Source organism: Vicia villosa, linkage group LG3, assembly GCF_029867415.1.
Source record: "Vicia villosa cultivar HV-30 ecotype Madison, WI linkage group LG3, Vvil1.0, whole genome shotgun sequence".
Lineage (NCBI taxonomy): Eukaryota > Viridiplantae > Streptophyta > Magnoliopsida > Fabales > Fabaceae > Vicia > Vicia villosa.
In genome coordinates, this window is record NC_081182.1 from 128,146,771 (window position 1) to 128,172,404 (window position 25,634).

Here is a 25,634-nt window from a genome sequence, read left to right on the forward strand (position 1 = left end):
AAAAATGCTCATTCTAGTGATAGACCCCAACTTTCTTTCAATGATAAAGAACTATTTAACAGTGTCCCAAATCATCTTGCACCCTTTATTATCAACGTGATGATGGTTGGGAGTCATGTTTGATGCATGTTGTTGGACAAGGGGAACCCATGTGATATTATTTATGGTTAAACATACTGAAAGCTAAGAAAAATTTGCATCCTCGCCCTATATTATTGTTTATATATGTAGGGATTTGAGTGGAAAATTACGAGACCCCTAATATATGTGGAAGTTACGGTTGCATTTGTTGCCGGTTACTAGATGATAATAATCAAGGTAAAATTATTAATTGTAGAATGTGACTTCATCTACAATGGTATTCTCAGGTGGATTTTGATGGAAGCCTTTGGGGTGGTTCTCTCAATTATACTATTGGAGGAAAACAAATGTTTTTTTTTTTAATAAGCAATTGATTATAAGATATCGCACTAGGGGTGCAACCCTTACAACAAGGAAGCATTAGAAAGTGTTGGTAAAAGAAAGTGGTACTTTATACCAATCATAAAAATTAATCCTACTCGGAGATTCCCTATTGCTAACCCATCTCCACGAAAAAAACATTATATTAGATATCACCTCGTCAAAGCTAAAAATGGCGTTGTCAAAAATTATGGTATTTCTCATATACCACGTGCACCATATTAAAGCCATCCAAATTGAATTTAGATTAACTTTAATTTTGGTGTTTTTCACCTTTTCTTGAATGGACCCAAAACTCTTGAACTCTTCTATAGAAAGGTTAACATCATCGCCCAACCAAATAAAGATTCTATTCCATACCGCGTTTGAGACATGGCATTGATAGAAAAGATGATCCAAAGATTCCGGATGGTTAGAGCAAAAAGGGCAATCAATGGAAGTGAAACTAGCCACACCTCTATTGGCTAGTTGAACTTTTAGCGGTAACCTATTGGTAAGAAATCTCCAAGAAAAAGTCCTGATCTTTGCCGAGATGGTTGACTTCCAAATAACTTCCAACAACTTGATGGTGTGAATAGGCCAAGCTAGATCCTTTGCATTAGCCACCAAATGCGAAACGCTAGACACCGTGAAAGCTCCGGTAGCGGTTAGGTTCCAATGGAATTCATCCGTTGCGGAAATGTCCGGCTCCACTCCTTCTAGAAGCATCTTTAAGTCCCTTAGTTCTTCATCAAGAACCGAGCCCATACCGATAAATATGAAGGTGGAGGTATTAGGAGCCGAGGGAATCAAAATATCACTTCCAAATATGGCTTCCAAGTTCCAAGAGAAGGCACCGTTGTTCCAAATAATGAGGTCTCCCACCGCGCATAAATTGTTGGTTGTGCAATCAAACAAATGCGGAAAAGAAACGCGGAGAGTTTGATCACCCAACCTACGACTATGCCAAAAAAGAATGTTGTTACCTTTCTTGAGATCACATTTTACCCAATCAATAAAACCGTCAACCAAATCCTCCTCTTTGAAATCGTTAAGAATAATGTCTCTCCACCATCTAGAATCATCCCGGTTTAAAGCGTCCTTGCAAGCGGCTAACACTTTAAGTTTTGGTTTATGATATCTCAAAAGTAAAAATCTACTCCATATTTCCTTGTCTTCCTTTAAGATTCTCCACTTCCATTTTAGAAGAAGAGATTTGTTCATCTCACCCACATCTCTTATGCCTAGACCTCCTTTCCCTTTGGGCTTGCAAACATTTTCCCACTTTACCCAATGGATGCATTTTGTCTTCACATTCCCACACCACAAAAAATTGCTAAAATGCTTCTTATCTCTTGAATAGTTTTACTCGGAGCTTTATAGAAAGATAGAGTAAAAATCGGAATAGCATTAAGAACGGATCCTATAAGGGTCACCCTCCCACCAATTGATATGTTTCTTCCCTTCCACTTTGACAATCTTGATTTAATGTTGTCAACCACCTCTTTCCACACCCTTTTCTTCTAAGCGCCTTCACCCACCCAAACACCAAGGAATTTAAATGGAAAGGATCCTTTTTTTCAAGCTATAAACGTTGTGGCCGACTTGAAAAACCACTCTCCTATGTGAGTTCCAAAGAAGTTGCTTTTGTAGAAGTTGATTTTCAATCCGGAAACAAATTCAAAACCTCTCAACAACACTTTCAAGCTCCATAGATTATCATAAGTGGGTTCTTCTAGAATATTGGTATCATCCGCAAATTGAAGGATGTCCACAAAATCATTTTCTCCATACTTGAACGGTTTGAAATCTCCCACCTCCACCGAATTCTTAGTTAAGGCGGTTAAACCTTCCATGGCTAGAACGAATAAGAAAGGTGACATGGGGTCTCCTTGACGTAATCCTCTTTGAACCTTGAAGTCTTTTGTTGCACTTCCGTTAACCAACACGGACATATAGCTAGAAAAAACACAAGACTCCATCCATTTCATCCATCTTTTGCCAAATCCCATTTTCGCCAAAATCCACCTAAGGTAATTCCAAGAAATCGAGTCATACGCTTTTTCAAAATCCACTTTGAGTAATAAGCACCCCTTCTTCTTCCTTTTAGCCCAATCTAGAATTTCATTAACCATTAAAACCCCATCCATCATACTTCTACCCGGAACAAAAGCGGTTTAATTAGATGAGACCAACTTGTCCACGACACCTCTCATTCTAGCCGCTAACATCTTTGCAATAATCTTATAAATACTTCCAACTAGACAAATGGGACAGTATTCGAACAAGTCTTGTGGGTTCTTATTTTTAGGGATGAGAGCGAGAAAAGAGGAAGTTATGGATTTAACAAGAGTGCCTTTGTGGTAGAAGTCATTGCAACACTTCATCACATCTTCTTTTAGGAGGTACCAATACCTTTTGTAAAACTCCAAAGAGAATCCGTCCGGGCCCGGGCTTTTGTTACCATCACACGACCAAATGGCTTCCTTCACTTCTTCTTCCGCGAAAGGTTTCTCTAGATCCGTAGATTCATCCGTTGATCAAGATTTCACATTGATCCCAATAGGCTCCGGCCTAAAGGGAACGTCTTCTTTAAAGAAGTTTTCGAAATGCTTGAAAGTGACTTCTTTGATTTCTTCAACCCCTTCCATTCTACCCGCCGTTGTATCAATGGAGCAAATAGAATTTCTCCTTCTTCTATCTTTTAGTGAGTTGTGAAAGAAGCGAGTGTTGTCATCACCTTCGGAAAGCCAAAGTTGTCTCGACTTTAATCTAAGGAGGCCTTCTCTCTTATTTATGTTATCCCAAAAATCCTCTGCCACTTTTGATCTTTTCAAGACCACTTCATCCGGAACGTTACCTGCAAAATGAACAAACATGTTATCTAAAGAGTGCAACTCTTTCCCATCATTGTTAATTTTGAGATCTATCCACCCATAAACATTTTTGTTCCACCAAGATATCCGGTTTTTGAGAGTTTTCAACTTTTCGTTCAAGCAAAAGTCACCTCTTCCTTTGAAATTAATCCTTTTCCACTCCTCCTCCACAAATAAATCAAAATCCTCATGTTTGAACCACATATTATTGAACTTGAAAGGTTTTGGGCCCCAATCCTTTCTATTGTCTTTTAACCAAATTGAAGCATGGTCGGACACATCCCTCTCTCCAATATGTTGACCATCCACCTTCCACTCTTCAATAAAACTTTCCGATAGGAGAAATCTATCTAACCTACTCATAGTCTTTCCATTACTTTTTATCCAAGTAAACTTTCCTCCTATGGTAGGTAGATCCACCAACTCCATTTCTTCTATGAACTCTTTGAATATAGTTATCTCCCTCCTATAACTACGATTTTACATCCCAATTCATTCTTCCAAAGAAGAGATAGAATTGAAGTCTCCTCCAATGCACCAAGAGCCTTTAAAGTTGTTGTTTTTGAATTCATGTAATCTATCCCAAGTTCTTTTTCTAGTGTTTAAGTCACATGAAGCATAGACATTCACGAAGTAAATGTGTTTGCCATCCTTCTCCACGCAAAGACCCAAAAAACCTTCACCACGGAAACTAAAGATTAGATTAAAGAAATCCTTTTTCCACATCGTAAGAATGCCTCCCGACGCCCCGTTGGCATCCAAATGCGACCACTCAACTTGATTATGACCCCACAATTCCTTGACTATATTAACATCTATGCCACTTAACTTTGTTTCTTGGACAAAACATATATCAACCTCTCCTTTTTGAATGTGGTAACCGACTCTTTTCCTCTTGGCTCGGCTACCTCCTCCTCTAATGTTTAAGGAAAAAATAATCATGGGGGTGCATGTTTATTGATCCCCGTCGTCGCCGACTCCCCTTTGTTTTCCCTAGAATCCATTTCCTTCAGTTTTGCTATTGGATCAAATTTGTCAGAAATGTTCTTGATGCCCAACTTGACCATAGAATTCCACAGCCCCTCAGCCGCCTTATTCAGCACTCCATCAGTTAGTCTCTTGTTACAGTTTGTGATATCGGCACTAGAGATTGATTCACAAGATAGTGGTATTCCTCCTGACAAATAGTTCGACTTTACGTAAAGCTTGTTCAGGTTGGAGTGGGACGATGCTCCCTTCAAGGATGACTCCTTCCCTTCTTGGAGTCTAGTCTCTACCGGGTAGATGAAATTTAAAGCTTGGTCTCCTAAATCCAACACCTCTCTAATTTTCGTCCTTGCTTTTTTTGAGTTTTTCACTCGTTGACATTGGTCATCAAAGCATAAAAACTGTTTACCTTTGGTGTTCGCTTCCTTCTTCTTAAAATTTTTTACCACTTTCTTGACCGGCACGACAAATTTTTGCATGGCTTTTACGTTGCTTTTTGATGTTTGGTGCGTCCCTGGATAGCATGTATCTCCTTTTTCCATAACATTCTTTATGTTACACACTTCTTGGCCCACTTGGTTGGAAATGTGGCCCACCTCCTCTAATAAAGAATAAGCATTTGAAACTTCAACTAAAATATCATTGTTTGTCGTTTTAATAGCAACAAAGGGGTCCACTTGATTGTCCTTTTCCAAAGAAAAGCCATACACTCTCTCCTCGTCCTCTTTTTGATGTTTTTCCACCGCCACCTCATCACTATTTGAAGGAGAATTAAATTGAGAATTATTTAGAATTAATAGTCCTGCTGGCCCCACCATCTCAACATTCTTATTTCGTAGACACTTCACGCTACCCCCTTGTATTCTTCCTCTGCTCTGCTAATTGAATTCGTTGATATAGGGTCTGAAGAACTGTGAGAATCTGAAAAGCTCTTTTTTTCCCCCAATTGTTCTTTGCATTTAATGAAGGATTCAGAACCATTCTCCTTTCTTGTTCCGTCGGCATCAGGTTCCAGAGTAGTCGCTCCGCTGTCAACATCACAATTAAGTCTTTGGTGCAGATTCCCAGGCGATTTTGAAATTCGGTTCAACCGGCTCCTTGACGGAGCGTCATCTCTGCCGTGCGAACCTTGAGAAGAGAAGTCGCTTTCCCCGTCTGACGACATGCTAGTGATGGATCGATCTTCATCCATTTCTCCATAGTCCACAAGCTGTTCTTCGATGATGAGGATGTTGTGCCAAACTCCCTCAATAGAAACCCTAACTCTGTTTCTGATGGATTCCAAGTGATTAGTGAATATCATTAATTTTGTTACATCCAATCTGTTAGAATTTAGATTCAGAATGTGTCGATTCATTATTTTCCCGATGTCCGCTAACAATAAATCCATGAACCTTTCGTTTCTGGTGAAGCAGGGAGCGCCGTAAATGGAGACTGAAGCCACTCTTGCGCATTCGACGTCCGTAGTCCTCCAAGCCCTGACTTCTTTGAACCAAAGATTCAGCCACTCTCCCCCTTCCTTAAGTAGCGTCTCAAGATCTCCTTCAGAGCTCTCCTCAAGAAGGCACAAAGTCGGGCCCAAAGCTGTAGCTGAAATAGAGAAGATGCCTTCTTCCAACAGACTGTTAGCCACTGCATATGCATCTCCCATCCTTCTAGCTACTCCTACCTTAGCCTTGGTAAATCTCTGCTTCTCTGATTCATATGCTGAAAAGAACATCGATTTACAAGCTTCGTGTACCTCCTCAGTAGCCTTCACTTTGTCCCCTTTGATGATATCCGCATAGATTTTCGAAGAACCCGCTCCTCCCCCAATCTCTGCTGCCACTACCTTGTGTCTATGGTTATTCTCAGGACAAAACCCCCGGTCAGTGGTCTGTGGTTTCACGTAAGTTGTTGTCTTGACTAGATTGTGGTTATTCTTCAGCTCTTTCCTTTTTATTTTAGAAATATTGGCACTCAGCTTAACACCTTCAAGCCAAATGTTGTTCATTTTTGTCTCCAGGTTCTTCTCATTTGTCACATTGAGAAATCTAACAAACCGAATCTTTGTCCTCTCCAATCTCTTTTCGGGGGTATCACGATTTCTCTAATCGTTCCTAGCTCATTGAATTCTATGTACAGGTCCCTAGCACTCCATCTAACCCCGAAATCAGTGATGAAAATGGTTACTGTCATACCCCAAAATTTGCCCAACATATTTATTTATATTTCAGCCCCACCTGACGTTTAAAAGCTCAAAGATACATAAGAAGGCAGCATGCAGTCTCTCTCCTAAACAACAGCCTCTAAATTAGGGTTTCTGATTTAATCATGGAATCTGAACTTCTGATACCTCAAGTGGATTCCATGGTCTCTCAAATGATTCAAAGTAACCTCATGCCAAGTTTCAAGCCTCGATTCAAAAGATTGGTCACTCAATTGCTCAGAAAGTCAACCGTCGACTAGTTGACCTAAAAGTCAAACTATGGTCAAACCACAGTCAAAATTCCTGATTTCTTGTCAACATCCTCATTTTGAAGTATCATTCATCATTTGATCAAGGATTGATCATGATTCATTAAGGGAGGTTCAGGAATCAACAAAACTCAAAGTTTCTAATTTAGGGTTTTTGACCTAAAGTCAACTGAACTTTGACCAACCATAACTCTCTCATACTTTTTCATAAATTCCTCAACCAAAGCTCATTCACAAGGAAATTTGATTCTCTACAACTTTTATGTTGGGTCCAAAGTCAAGAAATGCACCATTTGAGAGATATGAGCCAATACATTACAGGTCCTTCTAGGAGCTCGCAAGAAGCAGTTTTTTCTCAAAAGCCATATCATCAAGATAAAATCTCCAAATGAAAAATATGTTCCAAAGTGGATTATAGATGACATCTTGGGCTTTCCAAAAAGTCCTAGAACATGGTCATATGATAAAAATTGAAGGAGATACGAGGCTCAGAAATTGGTCGATTTCCAAGGAAAATGCAAAACCCTAATTGTACAATTTGGCATTTTTGGACTAATGGGCCTAACACATAGATTCTAAACGTGTCCATGGACTCTTTTGGCACCCCTAGACTAGTTATTTTATTTTTATGGTATTTATTATATTTATTTGAATTTTAATTCATTTAAATATTATTAAATCATATAAATATGAAATAATTAAGTTTAAATCAAGGATTTGATTTTGTAATCAAATCCAATCGTCCAAATACTCCCCATTTAAGTGAAAATTCGTGGTAAATGGGATTGAAAGAATTAAATCAAGATTTAATGCAAAAATAGAGAGTTTCATGCATATTTTCAATCAAGAGTCAAACCTTCTCAAAACCACTCAAGTCCAAGCCCATTTGAAACCCTAGTCTTCACCTTTATAAACACCTTATGCCATACACAAAGGAGGACGAAAAAGCTGGCCAAGAAACTAGGGTTTTAAGCTTACGAAAAACACAAAAAAAAAAACTAGGGCAAGATAAAGTTTTCGTGGCTGCCACTTTTAATCACTTCTAAGGGTCAAGTCCTCCTCTCCAGACGTCCAACATCTGGTTCAAACCTTTAAATGTACAAGAACACATCTGGAATCGGATTCACGAAGCTGCACCACTTGGTAATTTTCTTGAAACTCAAACCTTCGTGTTAGGCCATATAAATGATGGTGATGCATATATTTGTGTTCATGCTAATGTTTGTGAGTGTTTAGAACGCTCGTTAATGATTTTGAAGTCTTAAATCGAAGGTTGCCATTGTTGAGGAACCAAGAATGGATCTCTTCATTTTCCATGTTCCAGGGAGATTTAGGCCAAACCAACGGCACTGACCAATTCGCAGACCTTTAATTAGTGGGTATATGTTGTTTCCTGTTTCGTTAGATCATTGTTTTTCAGATTCAGGATCGTAGCAATGGTTAGCTTCGGATTTGTGGGAAATCCGAGGTAATTCTGCAACTACGTCCGCAACTAAATCCGCAGGTGCATGGGATGAAGGAGATGAATAGTATCAGGGGCAAGTGAGCCACGCGTGTCTCACCATTAATGGCTGATCAAAGGAACTTCCTCTCTCTCCACGCGCGCCATAACCTCATTGGCCGGTCAACAAAAATCAGAATCTCTTTCTTTCTCTAATTGGCTGCATTGGCGAGCAGGGGGGCCCACTCTGAATTTGCATTTGAATATTTTGGTTTTGTATTTTATATTTATATTTGTTAATTCTGAATGCGTATGTTTAATGAATGAGCGCGCTGTTTGAATGGCAAGAAGGGGAGGAAGTAATGCACCAGACCTGGGTTCGAGTCCTACTGAGGCCATTCATATTTTTATGAAGTTTCACCCACAGATCCAGTGTGACGCCCACGCTCCCATACTGTACAGCCTCAAATTCTCACCACCAGATGTCCAGCCATGCAAGATCTAACGTGTAGGAAGTGCCAGTCTACGGTACACCTTCTGGGACGTACCACACCCGAATCAAAGCTAAGTTTGCCATTTTTTTTTACATTTAATTACATATTTCCTTTTGCTAAATAGCTAGCTTCTTTTGTTTTAATAACTATTAATTATTGTTTTCTTTTCTAAAAACATATCAACCAAAAATAATTTTTTATTTTAATTATTAATTTTAATCGAAAACTCTTGTTTTAATTTCATCAAAAAATGTTTCTTTTAACAATTAAAAATTAATTGTTTTGCGTATTTTTTTCAATTAAATAATTGATTTAAAACATCTAAATTAATCACCTTCGGACATAATTTTAAATCAACCATTTAATTATGATTTTTGTGATTAATCGAGTTTATAATAAATAGATCCTCCATACACTAATCTTTTTTTCTTTCTTTTTCTTTTCTTTTCATTCTTGATTTTCAGGATTTATCGAAGATTCGAAGACGATTCAAGTTTATTTAAATATTTTTAATGTAATAGTTAATTAGGTTTTTTTATTTTCGTCTTTACTTTCCGCGTACCCCCTACAGGTGTTTATTGTAAATCCCCCATCCCTAAACTTGTAATAGCGTAGGTCTTTACTTTCCGCACTTTAATTCCTGCATGATATCAATTGCGTGGTTAGTAAAATAGGGAGTGACAACACTAATTAACTGAACGATAGCTCACTAATCCAAGATCAAATATATCTGAATTAACCACATGATTGCTACACACACTCACCTCTAAGGTAACATCCTCTTATGCTGCCTTCTCGATAAAATAGTCAAGTCCCTCCGAATATAGGGATACCTTAGCTTGCTGCCTTCGATTCTAAATCACCACGTCCCTCCGATAAAAGATCATAGTCCCTTCGAGTTGCCTACGATAAATATGATCTCGTCCCTCGATTAAATGGTGATAGTCCCTTCGAATGCTAAGGTATCCTTACTGTTGCCTAAATGACTATTATATCCTTCCCTTAGACTACCTGCCCTCTTTATGGCAAGGGACAGTCTTATGGCGAACGATTACTCGATGACCCTTTCAACATCCAATTGAAAGACTTCCTGCCCTCTCATGGTAGGGATAGACCCTTTCGCCCGAAAGACTTAAAGAACAAGAAAGACCATAATCTTAGGGTAGGTAGTTCTTAATTGCTTGCTTCATTCAAATCAAAATCAAATGCTTTTCACACCTCTTTTTCAAAACGATTTCCAAAAGGCTACGCTTATTTACAAGCTAAAGTCCTTATTTAAATCTTTTACTATTCACACACGACACTTTTCAAACAATTCAAACAAACAAGTGAGCTAAGCAATTAAGAGCCCATGGATAACCATGGATGCAAAGGGTGCCTTACACCTTCCCTTTGTATAACTTACCCCCCGAACTCAAAATCTTTCAAAGGTCTTTCCTGTTCTTTTTTCCTTTCCAATTGGATAAAATAAAAGTCGGTGGCGATTCATGCTTAACCGCGATATTTCGATATAAAAGTCAGTTAACCGTATTACAGAACTGGCGACTCTGCTGGGGATTTATTCGATTAAAAGAGGGGTTACCTTAAAGTTTAGGATCACTTAATGTTTGCTTTGCTTGCTTTATTTTTCAAGGTTGTTTTGGGTATTGAATGGAAGATGAATCCTATTCCCGGATTCGAGTGCACCTTAAGATAGGAGTGGCATAGTCATGGCGACCTCCCTTGTGTATGCTTGGGATTGGTCAATATGAGAGTTCACACTTAAGTTAGGCCTCTATGGGTGTTCGCATGCCACTTTTGCATGAGAGAAGTTCGTGTGGATATCTGTCGGTGAGTCGGAGCTTAAGGACCTTTAGTCACCTTTAACCCATCTTGGCCTTTAGGAACGTAGTGGGGGGACTACTCTTGATGTATGTTAAGGGCATAGTCGCTACCCGATACTACCACTCAGATAGGTTCTTTCTCAAAGTATCATTGCGTGGTATGCATGTACCATGTTCGAGGGTGCTTTAGAGGGGCTGACAATTCTGAGTAACTTGGTAGAACCCGTTGCTGATATCATCCTTATCCTTAGAAGTACCTTTGGGGAAGGGTAGTTACCTAGTCAAACTCCATGCAAGCCTTTAAACCTAAGGACATTTGTGTGACTTGCTTGTGTGTGCTACTAACCCTTTCTATTTCCTTGCAGGATTTGCTTGTAGGACATTTCGTCCTCACTACCTTATGCTTTAACCTTCTATTTCCTTGCAAGATTTGCCTGTAGGACAATTTGTCCTTATGCTTTACTTAATGCATTGCATCTGCATGACATCATGACAGCATAACGTAGCATGATTAATCAAGTATCTTAGGAATTTAGGGCGCACGATTTCAGGTGCCCTTATCAAGGACTAAGTTCTATCAAGGGGCAAGAGGGTTTATTTTCCTCTGGCCATTTGTCTTCCAAATCAAAGACACCGTACCTATCAAGGGGCAAGAGGATTTATTTTCCTCTAGCCACATACCTTCCAATCCAAAGGCTTAGCACCTGTCAAGGGGCAAGAGGATTTATTTTCCTCTAGCCATGTGTCTTCAAATTCAGAAGTATCCAGAATCAGAGGCGATGACCCACTCGATATGATGAGCTTCATTCTCAAAGAAGGGCATTTAAAGACAAAGACCTAGACTCTTCAGACGAAGCGGTGACCAGTCATTTCCTAATGTCGCAAACTAAATTTCCTAACGATCCTTGAACATTGCATATACATTCATAAACATTGCATAATAGGTTTCCGCAATAGGCTTCCCGTTCTCTCTCGCTGTTTATTTTGGCACAAATGGATTTCGAGCAACCGGTCAAAAATCTTCAGGCTCAGAATATCCGGTTCCAAGTTTTGATTCTGAATTAGCCAAGGGGCAAGACGAGTTGAAAAACCTTGTTAACCTAGAAGAAAAAGGATCAGCATACGCAACAAAGTTTATTCCGTGGCACATGCCGCTGTCTCAAGTTCTACAACAATTGCTCAGTCGGAGCTTGATAACTCTATTGCCTCCGTATTCCGTTGCTGCCAAGCCTGCTCCTGGGTACAAATACAATGCAAGATGTGCTTATCAGTCGAATAGTCCTGGCCATGATACCGAAGATTGTGGACCATGGACGCATAGTATTCAAGATTTAATCGATGACAAGATCACTGATTTCAAATCCCCTGAGGAACCTCATACGACTGATGTTGCACATAACCAAAAAGGCCTTAATGAACGCAACCAATTTGTGGGGACAATTCTGATCTCTATACCAGTTCTACAATAATGACGAAAGCCAGACGTACCTAAGCGTCAATTCACCAAGATCAATATGTCATTGGCTCAAGCATTACAACATCTGTTGAAGATCAGATTGATTACTCTGAGGGACCCTCTTAAGAATTTTAACACCTCCACTCCTGGCTATGAACTCAATGCGAGGTGCGCATACCATTCCAACAGTCATGGACATTACACAAACAATTGCTAGAATAAGATTCAAGATCTGATCGATGACGGGGAAATCAAATTCAACCCTCCTGAAAACTCCTGTGATAATCACCGCTCCTATGACTAGTCATGACAAGACTGATTGACATCTAGACGGACGAACTTTTGGATCATTAGATCTACTTTCATGCGCAATTCCTATTCTGTTTGTTTAAACATTCGGCTTATGATAGACATTATCTATTTTAATAATCATCATCAGTGCATTGCATATGTTTGTCTTGAATAAATTATTTCGCTATCACTCATCTAAACTGTATCTTTACTTTGCATATGTTGTATGAAACTCAACTCCTGCTAAAGCTGAATACCTTTTGAGGGAGGATGACGAAAACGATACCGCAACCTCATACAATATGCTTTTGAGCGGACTATGCTGACGATGTACAGGCATTTTTTCAATTCCTAAACAGTGGAGATATAAGGATGTTAGTCCCTCGTCAACCCCTTTGAGCCTAAGAAGTAGAAGTTTCTTTCTTGTACTAATTAAAACCCTTGATCGTAACTTGGGGCAGGGTAGTTCTCAGTTAATTTGGTTGTGCATTCTATTTTAAGAGAATCATTCAGTACACCTTTCAACAAAGGTTTGAATCACAAGCGTTCATCCGCACACATCAAAAAAGTGTTGGAGATGTCGATCAAAAGCCAATGATGGTTCATCAATCATTAAGTAAGGCAGTCAATATCTTTCAAAAAAATGATGAAAAACATACATACAAAGAAAAGCCTGCTAAGTCAAAAAATCAAAAAGAAGACTTAGGCAAAAATCAAGGCATCCCGCTGACTGTAAGCTCAAAATAGACAGTTCAGGCAAAAGTTAGGGATATCAAAAAGATGAAAAAAGAGAAGTCAATAAATTCCTGAACAACACAATGTTGTGACTACCAAAAGGAAGAAGTGACTGCCATCTCAAAGGTTCTCTTTGCTTGTGAACCATCATCATTATCAAAGGTGCAAATCCAAAAGTCTCTTGGAAACTGAATGCATAAGTTGAATTAACTGAGCTTAGGATTGAAGATCATCACGAAGAGGGGTGGGTACAATCAAATTTTGAGCCTTTATCCTTTGTTTCCTAAACCGTGAACCGAGCCACGTTACAACCCTTAAAAGTCCTAACTGAAGCATGGTTAGTTTGAAAGCATACTGTCACCAAAAAGGTATCCTGACTCCTTAAAGGTTTACCATAAATGCTGAGTTGACACTTCGTTTTTTACAAACATCACGTTTTTATAAACATCATGCTTTTACATACCCAGTTTTAATGTTTTTCAACGAACTCAAGACAGACATATGCATTACATCTCATGAATTCATTATTAAACATATTTTGCTACATAATTTCAAATGTTGGCATCAGAAAGAATCTGCATAGGGTACGACTAATGACTAAAAGTCATCCCGACAGACGGAACTCTTTCAGCAGCAACATCCCTTATAACTGACTCAGTTGACTAGAAGTCAATGAATAAAAGGGGCATGACATGCTTTGTCCAATCAATCTGGGGAAATCAAGTCAAGATTCGAAGAATCTCTCAAATGCCAAACAGTCAAAGTCACAGCCCATGTGGGTTTCAAACTATGTCCCGATCAATCCGGGGCAACCAAGTCAAGATTCCGAGAATCTCTCAAAGATGCCAAAAACAATCAGGGGCATGCATCCAAGTAAATCTGAATCTATTTCCAATCAACATAGGGCATTATCCTGGGCCTATGATTACGAGGGGCATGACGCCCATAGTGCACATCTCATAAAGTCCTCGCGAGGCGAATCTTTCCAAAGTCCCTACTAGCGGGGGAAAATCTATGCAAGTCCAGTTTGACATCTTGATCAATACTCAGCGGTGTGTCCTAATCAAATCCAGGAATGGTAGTTACTATAATACTGGGGGCAATGTTCAAGGCATCCATGCCTTCCCACAGCTCCGATTTCACAAGATCATATCCCCACAGAGCAATTCTCAAAAAGATATCTTCAAATACTCCCGACAAAGACATGACTCCCCAACCGAGTTTACACCTTCAACACTACTGGTTCTCCAACACTTTGGTCTTCTCCAACATGGTGTGTTAATATCTCTAATCCCCAATCAGGGTACATCAAGTTACTGATCATCCCCAAGCAGAAATCATAAATCCCCAGCTGAGCATCTTCAAGATAGGATCAAACATCAAAATTACAATGACACGGAGATCCACCTTCTCAATCAAGATGTGTCAAATAGCATAAATCATAGTCATACGTCATAAATCATAAGCATATTCATACATCGCATACATTTCATACAAAGTTTCTCATTTATTTTGAGGGACTCATTACACCATACATCATACAATTGCATACATGTTCATACATAATACATGATGCATCGCGACAAATGCGTACATAACATGCAAGGTTCTCATATTTATTTTGAGAGTCCCGTCACATAAACGCATTACATGCATCATGACATGGAATAAAAAAACTAACTTTGCCTTTTTCGGGTTACTGCTGCAGTCAAATAAACAACTTCAAAACCTTTCAGATCTAAGTCGATACCTTGGACGGTTCCTTAATGATCTACCTTTGGATCTAAGTCGATACCTTGGACGGTTCCTTAATGATCTACCTTCGGATCTAAGTCGATACCTTGGACGGTTCCTTAATGATCTACCTTCGGATCTAAGTCGATACCTCGGACGGTTCCATAATGATCTACCTTTGGATCTAAGTCGATACCTTGGACGGTTCCTTAATGATCTACCCTCGGATCTAAGTCGATACCTCAGACGGTTCCTTAAATGATCTACCTTCAGATTTAAAGTCGATACCTCAGACGGTTCCTTAAATAATCTACCCTCAGATTTAAGTCGATACCTCGGACGGTTCCTTAAACAATCTACCTTCAGATTTAAGTTGATACCTCGGACGGTTCCTTAAACAATCAACTTTTCAAAATCTAAAGCGGAAACCTCGGACGGTTCCATAACGATCAACATTCAAAATCTAAAGCGGACACCTCGGACGGTTCCATAACAATCAACATTCAAAATCTAAAGCGGACACCTCGGACGGTTCCATAACGATCAACTTTCAAAATCTAAAAGCGGTAACCTCGGACGGTTTCGTAACGATCAACCTACAAGGATCTAATTCTATCATCACGAACGGTGTAGACACGATCATCTTCCAAGATCTAATTCAGTTACTACGAACGGTACTGACACGATTAATATTCCAAGATCTAATTCTATTAACCACGAACGTTGTGGACACGATCAACCTTCCAAAGTCTAATTCAGTTACTACGAACGGTGCTGACACGACAAAAGATCTAATTCTATCATCACGAACGGTGTAGACACGGTCATATCTCCGACCTAATTCAGTTACTACGAACGGTGCTGACACGACAAGAGATCTAATTCCATCATCACGAACAGTGTGGACACGATCAACTTTTCCAAAGTCTAATTCAGTTACTACGAATGGTGCTGACACGATCAATATTCCAATATCTAATTCTATCATCACGAACGGTGTAGACACGATCATCCTTCAAAGATCTAATTCGGTTACTACGAACGGTACTGACACGATCAAAAAAAGAGACAGACTTAATCATGACACTCAACTCAGAAAAGAATACGACAATGGAGTCACAATAATAGAGTCACTACAATCAATCCACTTCATATTCTCTGCTGATGGCATCTATAAGCCCATCCCCGACACAAGTTCCAAAGTCAATGATTTAATCTTGACACATAATCAAGACGATGATTTAGTTCTGATACTTAATTTCGGGTATTCTCTATGTATAGTTCAAAGATAATCAAGAGACTTAGATCTAATTCTGTCACTACGAACAGTGCTGGTGTGATCGACCTCTAACAAATACTTCTTAATACAAAGGATCTGGTCTAACGCAAATTGGATTAGTCTAACGTACGACTCATCCTTCAACCTAACGCACGTTTTTCAAGACATCTACGGATGCAAATTGGATTAGTCTAACGCACGACTCATCCTTCAACCTAACGCACGGTTTTCCAGACATATACGGATGCAAATTGGATTAGTCTAACGCACGACTCATCCTTCAACCTAACACACAGTTTTCCAGACATCTACGGATGCAAATTGGATTTAGTCTAACGCACGACTCATCCTTCAACCTAACGCACGGTTTTCCAGACATCTACGGATGCAAATTGGGTAGTCTAACGCACGACTTATCCTTCAACCTAACGCACAGTTTTCCAGACATCTACGGATGCAAATTGGATATGATCTAACGTACGACACATCCTTCAGCCTAACGCACGATTTTCTAGACATTTGCTGATGCAAACAAGACCCAGTCTAACGTACGACTCAACCTAAGTCTATTCTCCAGAAATGGCCTAACGTACGACGTATTCTGACTCTACAAATCTATCAAGTTGAATGGCATCTTCAAGCCCATCTCAATCATATATCTTCTCCAAGGCCTGGATGGCATCTTCAAGCCCATCTCCTAGAAAAGTCCCTATCTCAGCAAGGGCAAATTTCTTGGGTATTCTAGTGTTCAATCCTCTTCTACCTTCATAGACCAACAGGCACACATGCCAATCTGCATCCTCAGGTATAAGAAGATTGAACAGGGGCAGCTGTCATACCCCAAAATTTGCCCAACATATTTATTTATATTTCAGCCCCACCCGACGTTCAAAAGCTCAAAGATACATAAGAAGGCAACATGCAGTCTCTCTCCTAAACAACAGCCTCTAAATTAGGGTTTCTGATTTAATCAAGGAATCTGAACTTATGATACCTCAAGTGGATTCCATGGTCTCTCACATGATTCAAAGTAACCTCATTCCAAGTTTCAAGCCTCGATTCAAAAGATTGGTCACTCAATTGCTCAGAAAGTCAACAGTCGACTAGTTGACCTAAAAGTCAAACTATGGTCAAACCACAGTCAAAATTCCTGATTTTTTGTCAACATCCTCATTTTGAAGTATCATTCATCATTTGATTAAGGATTGATCATGATTCATCAAGGGAGGTTCAGGAATCAACAAAACTCAAAGTTTCTAATTTAGGGTTTTTGACCTAAAGTCAACTGAACTTTGACCAGCCATAACTCTCTCATACTTTTACATAAATTCCTCAAACAAAGCTCATTCACAAGGAAATTTGATTCTCTACAACTTTTATGTTGGGTCCTGTCATACCCCAAATTTGTCCTACCCTTTACTTCTAACTGGCTTAGGCTTTGCATTCATGTACATACATCACCTAGCTCATAATCCATACCCATGCATGCATATCATTGGTGTTGTTCAAAGGCTAGCAAGAAAAGCTCTGTTGCAAAGAATTTTGATAGGAGAATAAGGAGACTGAGGTATAATCATGTGGTTCTATGTTCATTGAAGTCCTCCTGGATTGGGGTGTCTCTCCGCTTCAAATTAGGGCATTGATTGAAGAGTGCAAGCTTGCAAATCATCTGGTTCCTTAAATCAGGGTTTCTTTGACCAAAGTCAACCAGTTGACCTTCTGGTCAACATTTAATCGGGAATGGCTTCTATGTGTGGAAAACTTCTCATGCTGACCATGTGGGGGTGTTTGTGTGACTGGATTTGATTGGGAGAGATTTAATCGGGAATTTCATCAATAGTCGGAAAAATCGGAACAGTTGACTTTTGGGTCAAAATTGGGAAAATTATTCAAATATTGACTTTTGGTGGAAAATTAATTAAGAAAAGTCGAAGAATGGATAAAATCAGGAGTTTGTCAAAAAGTTGCCGAAAATAGAAAAATGACAAAAATAGAAAGTTTCAACACTTAGAAAAATTTTGGCATTGGAAATCTAGTTGAGCAGTCCACTTCACCATCAGTTTACACGTGGCAAATGACATTTTTTGGGAAAATTCCCAACATCAAAGTTGTTCCTCTCATGGAGGAGAACAACTTTGTAGTTGGACACTTTTTCATTTGAAGCTTGTATGAAGAGTTAAAGTGGCGTGAAGTTGCTGGAAACTCATTTGAACCAAGTCATATTCCAGGTCATAAGTCAGGTCATGACCTGGCATTTTAACAAACACATGGCATGCCAAATCTCCAGCCATTTTTAGAGCTCTACAGAAGTGCCATGAATGCAAACTTGGTATCATTCTCTTCCTTGCCATCCCCTCTATCCATTGAAACAAGAATTGGGTCAATTGAACAAGTATTGAGTGATATGCAAGCCTTCAAAGTAGTGCCCCAACACTGGTCAAATCCTGCAGGCAGCCCAGGCAGATTCTTAAGGCACACGCATGCATTTCAGCAAACACATGGTGTGCCAAATGTCAATGCATGTTTCTTCCTCCACAAGTCACCATCTTGAACAAGCTTGGTTCTAAACCATTCCTTGCCATGTCCTCTATCTATTGAGCCCAGTATCATCAATTTTGGACATGTGTGGAGCAAGTTACGAGGCTGCAAAGTCACTCCTCAACCAAGCCATACTTTTGCCAAGAGCACAGTTCCAGAGCCAGGTCACGCGCGTGCAGCAATGACACACCATATTCTAGCTCACTTTTCTTTATTCCCAAGCATCATTTTAAGAAGCTCCCAACTCCAAGTTTGTTCTGTGCCATGAGCTCTTCAAGTTGACTCCAAGTTTGGATAAAATAGTGAGCCATAGCCATAGCTTCACACGAGCAAAAGGGGTGTCTTAGGAATGTGTTTTGTAAGCATGTTGCTAGCAAGCCACCATCATTCATTTCCATAATAACCCATGCAAATTCTGAAACGTTAAAGCCATATGAAGACCATGCCATATTTGTTAAAGTCCCACATTCAAGAGGAGTGGAAAGTTGCTGCAAGTTGCTCACTCATTGGAATCCCACACTCAAGAGAACTATTCTATTCACCTCACACTTGCCCTATAAAAGCATATACAACCCTCACTTTATTCTCTCACGATTCACAAACTCACACACTCTCTTCTCTTTTCTTCCCATTCTACACTCTTTCTCTCCACATTCTCCCTCTCTCTCAGTTCTCTCTCTTCTCCCTCAACCAACTCCGGCCACCCTAATCTCCCCTCTTAACCAACTCCGACCACCTCCAACCACCCTAACCAACTACAACAACTAACTCCGGCCACCATAACTGCTCTTTCAGATCAACCTTCAACTTCCATCATCACCTTCACCTATCATCACTATCATCCACAACCTTTCCACCACCACAACCACCCTCACGTCCTCTTTCAAATCTCATCACCATCCTTTTCATCCAAATCGCGAAAGCATCGTCATCATTATTTCAAGCTCAAGAGTTCAACAAGCCGAGTTTATTTCTCAACGGAAGACCTACTCAGAAGGATCTGCATTACGCGATTGCATCTTGAAGACTCAGATTCACAAAACTCTCTTCATCCTTAAGATTCAAGATCTTCACAATTGCAACAGGTAAGTGTTTTGACCTTTCTTGAGCATCTTAACAACATGTCCTTGATTCATTCACGTTCTATCTCTGTAATTCTTGAGTATGTTTGATTTTATGTGAAATGCATGCTGTTTATATGTTTACGTCGTGAATCAAGTTCCATGAATGTTCATAATTAGATTGATACGTTCAGGTTTCATTTTAGTGAGGTTGCTGTTAGTTAGGGCTTTTAAAACGTTCACTGTTTGGGAAGATAGAGGAAGATTCAGGAGAAATAGAGCCCGGATCTGAGTTCAGGACGAGAAACCGAGTAAGATGGCGGTGGTTCGGTGATTTTCTGGGCGTTTTGAACGGTTCTGGTGGCGGACCTCGCCGGGGAAGATGACCGGAAGGGCACGCCGGCGAGGGTTGTTATTTGAGTGTTGCACTCAGGCGAGGTGACGTGGCATGCATGTGTTGGCTCACTCTCCTACTTTCTCTTCATTGTTGCCTTCATGCGTATGATTGGAATGAGGTGTGTTGAAGCGTGATTGGCCAGATGTTGTTTTTGTCTTATCTGGTTAAAAAAGAATTGACCAATTGATACTGCGTCTATTTAATGTCACGTCCTTTTTAATAAAGAAACATAGTGTAAAAATGATACACATGCAAAGTGGAATGAGTGTGAAATAAAGATGAGGACCAGATTGATAACTGCTATTCGGGCTACACGAGATTTTGGGCCTAGAAACATTTTTGAATCGCACCCATGCTTTGCTAAATACACCGCCTGCTACTAGATTGGGCCCTGAGTGCTATTGCTATTGCCACCCCTTTTTCTGGCCCAGTTTCACTTCTAATTGTTTTTAGTTCATTTTAATTACTGCTGCCCCCCTTTGCTATCATAAAACATAATAAAATTTGATTTTTTCTTTTAAATTCTTTTTGCAATTAGTAATTCTTTTCTTAAATAAAAATTGACTAAAAACATTTTCACTCAATTAGACTTTTTAGAGTTTTTACTTTCTTTAATTGTTTTTAATTGTTGTCTCCTTGAATTTTGATTGGTTGATAAACCATAAAAAAATAATAAATAGTTTCTTTGTTAATTCAAAATAGCTTTAGAGTGTGAATAAAAATGCAATTGTTTGTGTATGGGTTTTCATAAATAGTTTAGATTTTAATTCTTTTCCTTTTGTGAATACTTTTAATATTTCATATTTTTCTTTTTAGGAAATAATCAATAACATAGATGTAGAAATTAGGAATAGTTCCCTTTCCTCATTCTTTTTCTTTTACAACATAAAACATCTAATAAAAATATTCAAATAAAATCCCCATAAAAAATACAAAGAAAACACTTAAAACGCTAATAATCAAAGTGAAAATTCTTAAAAAGGGGAATGGAACCTTGAACGTCCTTTGCTTAAGGGATGTTCGAGTGCTTGGATCTCCCTTGCTTAAGGGTCCCATTCAGGCGTAAGTTCCCACCTTCTAAAAAAACACAAACCAAAGAGTAACTCGAGTTTCCCTTGCTTAAGGGATTTCCTCGAAACGCTCAAACTCTCTCTCTTCTCTCCTTTCTTAAGGGCATTGTTATCTCCGCTCTATTGCATCCTAGGTCGATCCCTTATGCAAGAGCGCGAGCGTTAACGCCGCCCAACTAAAAAACACAAAAACAAACAGAAAATCTTTAGCCGAGCTACGGTAACTCTGATTCCTGAAAAGGATACGTAGGCAGCGGGGTAGGGCCCGTGCGAGTACAATTCTTTATTTTCCCTACATTTTGCATTCATCCCGCATTTAGACATAGACATAGTACACACCCTTTAGATAGAAACAGACATAGGTGGATACCATCGAGTACGATGGGCGCGAGGGGTGCTAATACCTTCCCCTTGCGTAACCGACTCCCGTACCTTGATTCTCTGGTCGCAAGACCCTGTTCCTTCCTTTGTTAGGTTTTCTGATATTCCTTTCCCTTATGGGATAAATATATTGGTGGCGACTCTGTTCATTTTTCGCGAGCGTGCGACAGGTCCAAAGTCAAGAAATGCACCATTTGAGAGATATGAGCCAATACATTACAGGTCCTTCTAGGAGCTCGCAAGAAGCAGTTTTTTCTCAAAAGCCATATCATCAAGATAAAATCTCCAAATGAAAAATATGTTCCAAAGTGGCTTATAGAGGACATCTTGGGCTTGCCAAAAAGTCCTAGAACATGGTCATATGATAAAAATTGAAGGAGATACGAGGCTCAGAAATTGGTCGATTTCCAAGGAAAATGCAAAACCCTAACTGTACAATTTGGCATTTTTGGACTAATGGGCCTAACACATAGATTCTAAACGTGTCCATGGACTCTTTTGGCACCCCTAGACTAATTATTTTATTTTTATGGTATTTATTATATTTATTTGAATTTTAATTCATTTAAATATTATTAAATCATATAAATATGAAATAATTAAGTTTAAATCAAGGATTTGATTTTGTAATCAAATCCAATCGTCCAAATACTCCCCATTTAAGTGAAAATTCGTGGTAAATGGGATTGAAAGAATTAAATCAAGATTTTATGCAAAAATAGAGAGTTTCATGCATATTTTCAATCAAGAGTCAAACCTTCTCAAAACCACTCAAGTCCAAGCCCATTTGAAACCCTAATCTTCACCTTTATAAACACCTTATGCCATACACAAAGGAGGACGAAAAAGCTGGCCAAGAAACTAGGGTTTTAAGCTTACGAAAAACACAAAAAAACTAGGGAAAGATAAAGTTTTCGTGGCTGCCACTTTTAATCAGTTCTAAGGGTCAAGTCCTCCTCTCCAGACGTCCAACATCTGGTTCAAACCTTTAAATGTACAAGAACACATCTGGAATCGGATTCACGAAGCTGCACCACTTGGTAATTTTCTTGAAACTCAGACCTTCGTGTTAGGCCATATAAATGATGGTGATGCATATATTTGTGTTCATGCTAATGTTTGTGAGTGTTTAGAACGCTCGTTAATGATTTTGAAGTCTTAAATCGAAGGTTGCCATTGTTGAGGAACCAAGAATGAATCTCTTCATTTTCCATGTTCCAGGGAGATTTAGGCCAAACCAACGGCACTGACCAATTCGCAGACCTTTAATTAGTGGGTATATGTTGTTTCCTGTTTCGTTAGATCATTGTTTTGCAGATTCAGGATCGTAGCAATGGTTAGCTTCGGATTCGTGGGAAATCCGAAGGTAATTCTGCAACTACGTCCGCAACTAAATCCGCAGGTGCATGGGATGAAGGAGATGAATAGTATCAGGGGCAAGTGAGCCACGCGTGTCTCACCATTAATGGCTGATCAAAGGAACTTCCTCTCTCTCCACGCGCGCCATAACCTCATTGGCCGGTCAACAAAAATCAGAATCTCTTTCTTTCTCTAATTGGCTGCATTGGCGAGCAGGGGGGCCCACTCTGAATTTTCATTTGAATATTTTGGTTTTGTATTTTATATTTATATTTGTTAATTCTGAATGCGTATGTTTAATGAATGAGCGCGCAGTTTGAATGGCAAGAAGGGGAGGAAGTAATGCACCAGACTTGGGTTCGAGTCCTACTGAGGCCATTCATATTTTTATGAAGTTTCACCCACAGATCCAGTGTGACGCCCAAGCTCCCATACTGTACAGCCTCAAATTCTCACCACCAGATGCCCAGCCATGCAAGATCTAACGTGTAGGAAGTGCCAGTCTACGGTACACCTTCTGGGACGTACCACACCCGAATCAAAGCTAAGTTTGCCATTTTTTTTTACATTTAATTACATATTTCCTTTTGCTAAATAGCTAGCTTCTTTTGTTTTAAAGAAATTAGGATATGGAAGGAATCAGACGTGGAATGTGCTAGAGCAGTGTGGATTTCATGTTACGGTATTCCTTGTCATGTGAGAAATGAAAAATTCTTGGATTCTTTGTTATCAAACATCGGCGGCGTAGCGAGTTTCGATTGCATTAGACAAAAACCGGCCAGAATAGATGTTTTGAAGTTAACGGTTTTTACTAACTCTGTAGATCTGACCAGGAGCAATGTTTGTGTTTGTATTGACGGCAATTGGTCCAACATTATGCTGACAGAGGAATCTCAGGTTCTTTTGGAGGAGCCTGATAATTCTGGCGGTGCCTCATACGCTTCATCGGATTATTCAGGTAGTGATTCTTCATCTGAGTTGGGAAAAAAGGGAGCTGAAGGGTTGGAGGTTGTGGGGGAGGTTCGAGGCACAGAATCAGGTGATATCTCTGAAAAGGACAACTCTGACTTTCAAAAGTTTGATAAGGAATTACCCAAGAAGACGGCAAAAGATTGCCCAGCTTCCGAATGTGAAGAGGGCATTTATTAAGGAATCTTCACCGCTTTGCTCTGAGAGATTAAGCAACATAGACAGTACACCCTCTCTTTCTTTGAGTCATGTAGACTATAGCCTAGAGAAGGCAGATCTTCATCCTAGCGAGGATGAAGTGACGATTCTGAAAAGGGAGGGGCCCGCGGGTATTTTTGTCATTGTTCCTTTTGAGGTGGAATCCTCACCTATTCTCTCTAATGGGCCTTCCAACAATAAAGTCTGTTTCTTCACCAAAGGCCCAAAATAAGAAGAGAGGAATGGCCCATCTGTAGCGGTTGGGCATAGTCTAGCTTTTGATCCTTTAGAAGTACCGTACAGAGGTCTTTTCAGCCCAATCCGGGTTTCAACTGAAAGAGTCATTAGGAAGAAGTCCCAAATTGCCTCTATCCCAGATCGTGAGACTCTTACGGAGACAGGGGAAGCGGAGAAAATCGGTAAAACGAAGAATTCCAGAAAGGTGCGCAAAAAGATGAGAGAAGTTCTTAATCTAGGTTCGGTGGTGGAGGATTTTGTATATCCGGCGGAGATTTGCGAACCTACTAGGCAGGAGCTGCGTACCTCTCTTCTAGGTTCCATTCCAGGTTCTAATTCATTTACAAAAAAAAATATCTTTATGGGGCTCTACCTCTTTCCAGTGAATCTCTGAATCATTCTGATATTAGAAATTGCAACTCTAGGATAGTTAATGGTGTTTTATGTAAAGCTTCGACGGGATTATGGAACCCTATGATCAGGTTGTGAATTTCTAATGTGTCTTCGGACTTTGACCCTATAAGTAAGCTAGGGGAGTTAGAGAAACGAGAGAAAAAAGAGGAGTTACAGTCAAAGGGGAAAAATAGTTTGGTTGTTAAATGATAGTATTTTCATTAAACATGAGAGGAGGTGGAAACAGTGCTAAAAGAAAGAGAGTTGGCCATTTCAACAGGAAAGGGGAGGTAGATATTAGCTTTATTCAGGAGATCAAAATGAGTAAAATGGACAGTGGTATCGTTAGAGATCTGTGGGGAGATGATATGGTGGAATGGTCCTTTTCGGAAGCGGTTGGGGCGTCGGGAGGTTTGTTAACTATGTGGAAGAAGGACCTTTTCAATCTGGTTTTTAGTTTTAAAGGGCAAGGTTACCTTGGCCTTTGTGTGGAAAAGAACGGAAAGTTGATTTATTTTGTCAACGTTTACGCTTCGTGTGATATTAACCGTAGAATGGAATCCTGGAAGAGATTGATAGAGTTCAAGATGAAAAATGAGAAGGGAGCTTGGTGCTTAGGAGGTGACTTCAACTCTATTTCATCTTTGGAGGAAAGGGTTGGTAAATTAGGAAGGAGCTATAGAAGGGAGATGTCGGAGTTCAATGCCTTTATAGAAGAAATGGATTTGGTGGATCTTCCAACAATTGGAGGAAAATTCACTTGTTCAATAGTAACGGTAAAGCCATGAGCCGGATCGATAGATTCCTCCTATCAGAAGACTTTATTGAAGATTGGAAGGTGGAAGGTCAATTCATTGGTGAAAGAGACGTTTCAGATCATGCTTTGATTTGGTTGAAAGATAATAGACAAAATTGGGGCCCAAAACCCTTTAGATTCAACAGTTCATGGTTTGATCATGTAGATTTTAACTCATTTGTTAAAAAGGAGTGGAACATCATTGACATAAAAGGGAGAGG

General features: G+C 39.6%; 4 protein-coding genes across 4 annotated transcripts; 1 reads left to right on the plus strand and 3 right to left on the minus strand.

Annotated features, from left to right (window-relative positions):
• Positions 1 to 501: 501 nt before the first annotated feature.
• LOC131658936 (uncharacterized) lies at positions 502 to 1,665 on the minus strand. Its single transcript, XM_058928184.1, has one exon. It carries the CDS (start codon positions 1,663 to 1,665, stop codon positions 502 to 504), a length of 1,164 nt encoding a protein of 387 aa, XP_058784167.1.
• Positions 1,666 to 2,021: 356 nt separating this feature from the next.
• On the minus strand, positions 2,022 to 2,591 carry LOC131658937 (secreted RxLR effector protein 78-like). Its single transcript, XM_058928185.1, has one exon. The coding sequence runs from the start codon at positions 2,589 to 2,591 to the stop codon at positions 2,022 to 2,024; it is 570 nt and encodes a 189-aa protein (XP_058784168.1).
• A 390-nt stretch (positions 2,592 to 2,981) lies between these two features.
• Positions 2,982 to 3,746, minus strand: LOC131658938 (uncharacterized). The gene has a single exon (XM_058928186.1). It carries the CDS (start codon positions 3,744 to 3,746, stop codon positions 2,982 to 2,984), a length of 765 nt encoding a protein of 254 aa, XP_058784169.1.
• Positions 3,747 to 24,844: 21,098 nt separating this feature from the next.
• LOC131658939 (uncharacterized) lies at positions 24,845 to 25,405 on the plus strand. The gene has a single exon (XM_058928187.1). The coding sequence runs from the start codon at positions 24,845 to 24,847 to the stop codon at positions 25,403 to 25,405; it is 561 nt and encodes a 186-aa protein (XP_058784170.1).
• Positions 25,406 to 25,634: the final 229 nt, after the last annotated feature.

Excerpts from the sequence above, each read along its gene's own strand:
- LOC131658936 (XM_058928184.1), bottom strand. The coding sequence starts at position 1,665 with ATGAACAAATCTCTTCTTCTAAAATGGAAGTGGAGAATCTTAAAGGAA.
- LOC131658937 (XM_058928185.1), bottom strand. The coding sequence starts at position 2,591 with ATGGATGGGGTTTTAATGGTTAATGAAATTCTAGATTGGGCTAAAAGG.
- LOC131658938 (XM_058928186.1), bottom strand. The coding sequence starts at position 3,746 with ATGGAGTTGGTGGATCTACCTACCATAGGAGGAAAGTTTACTTGGATA.
- LOC131658939 (XM_058928187.1), top strand. The coding sequence starts at position 24,845 with ATGAGAGGAGGTGGAAACAGTGCTAAAAGAAAGAGAGTTGGCCATTTC.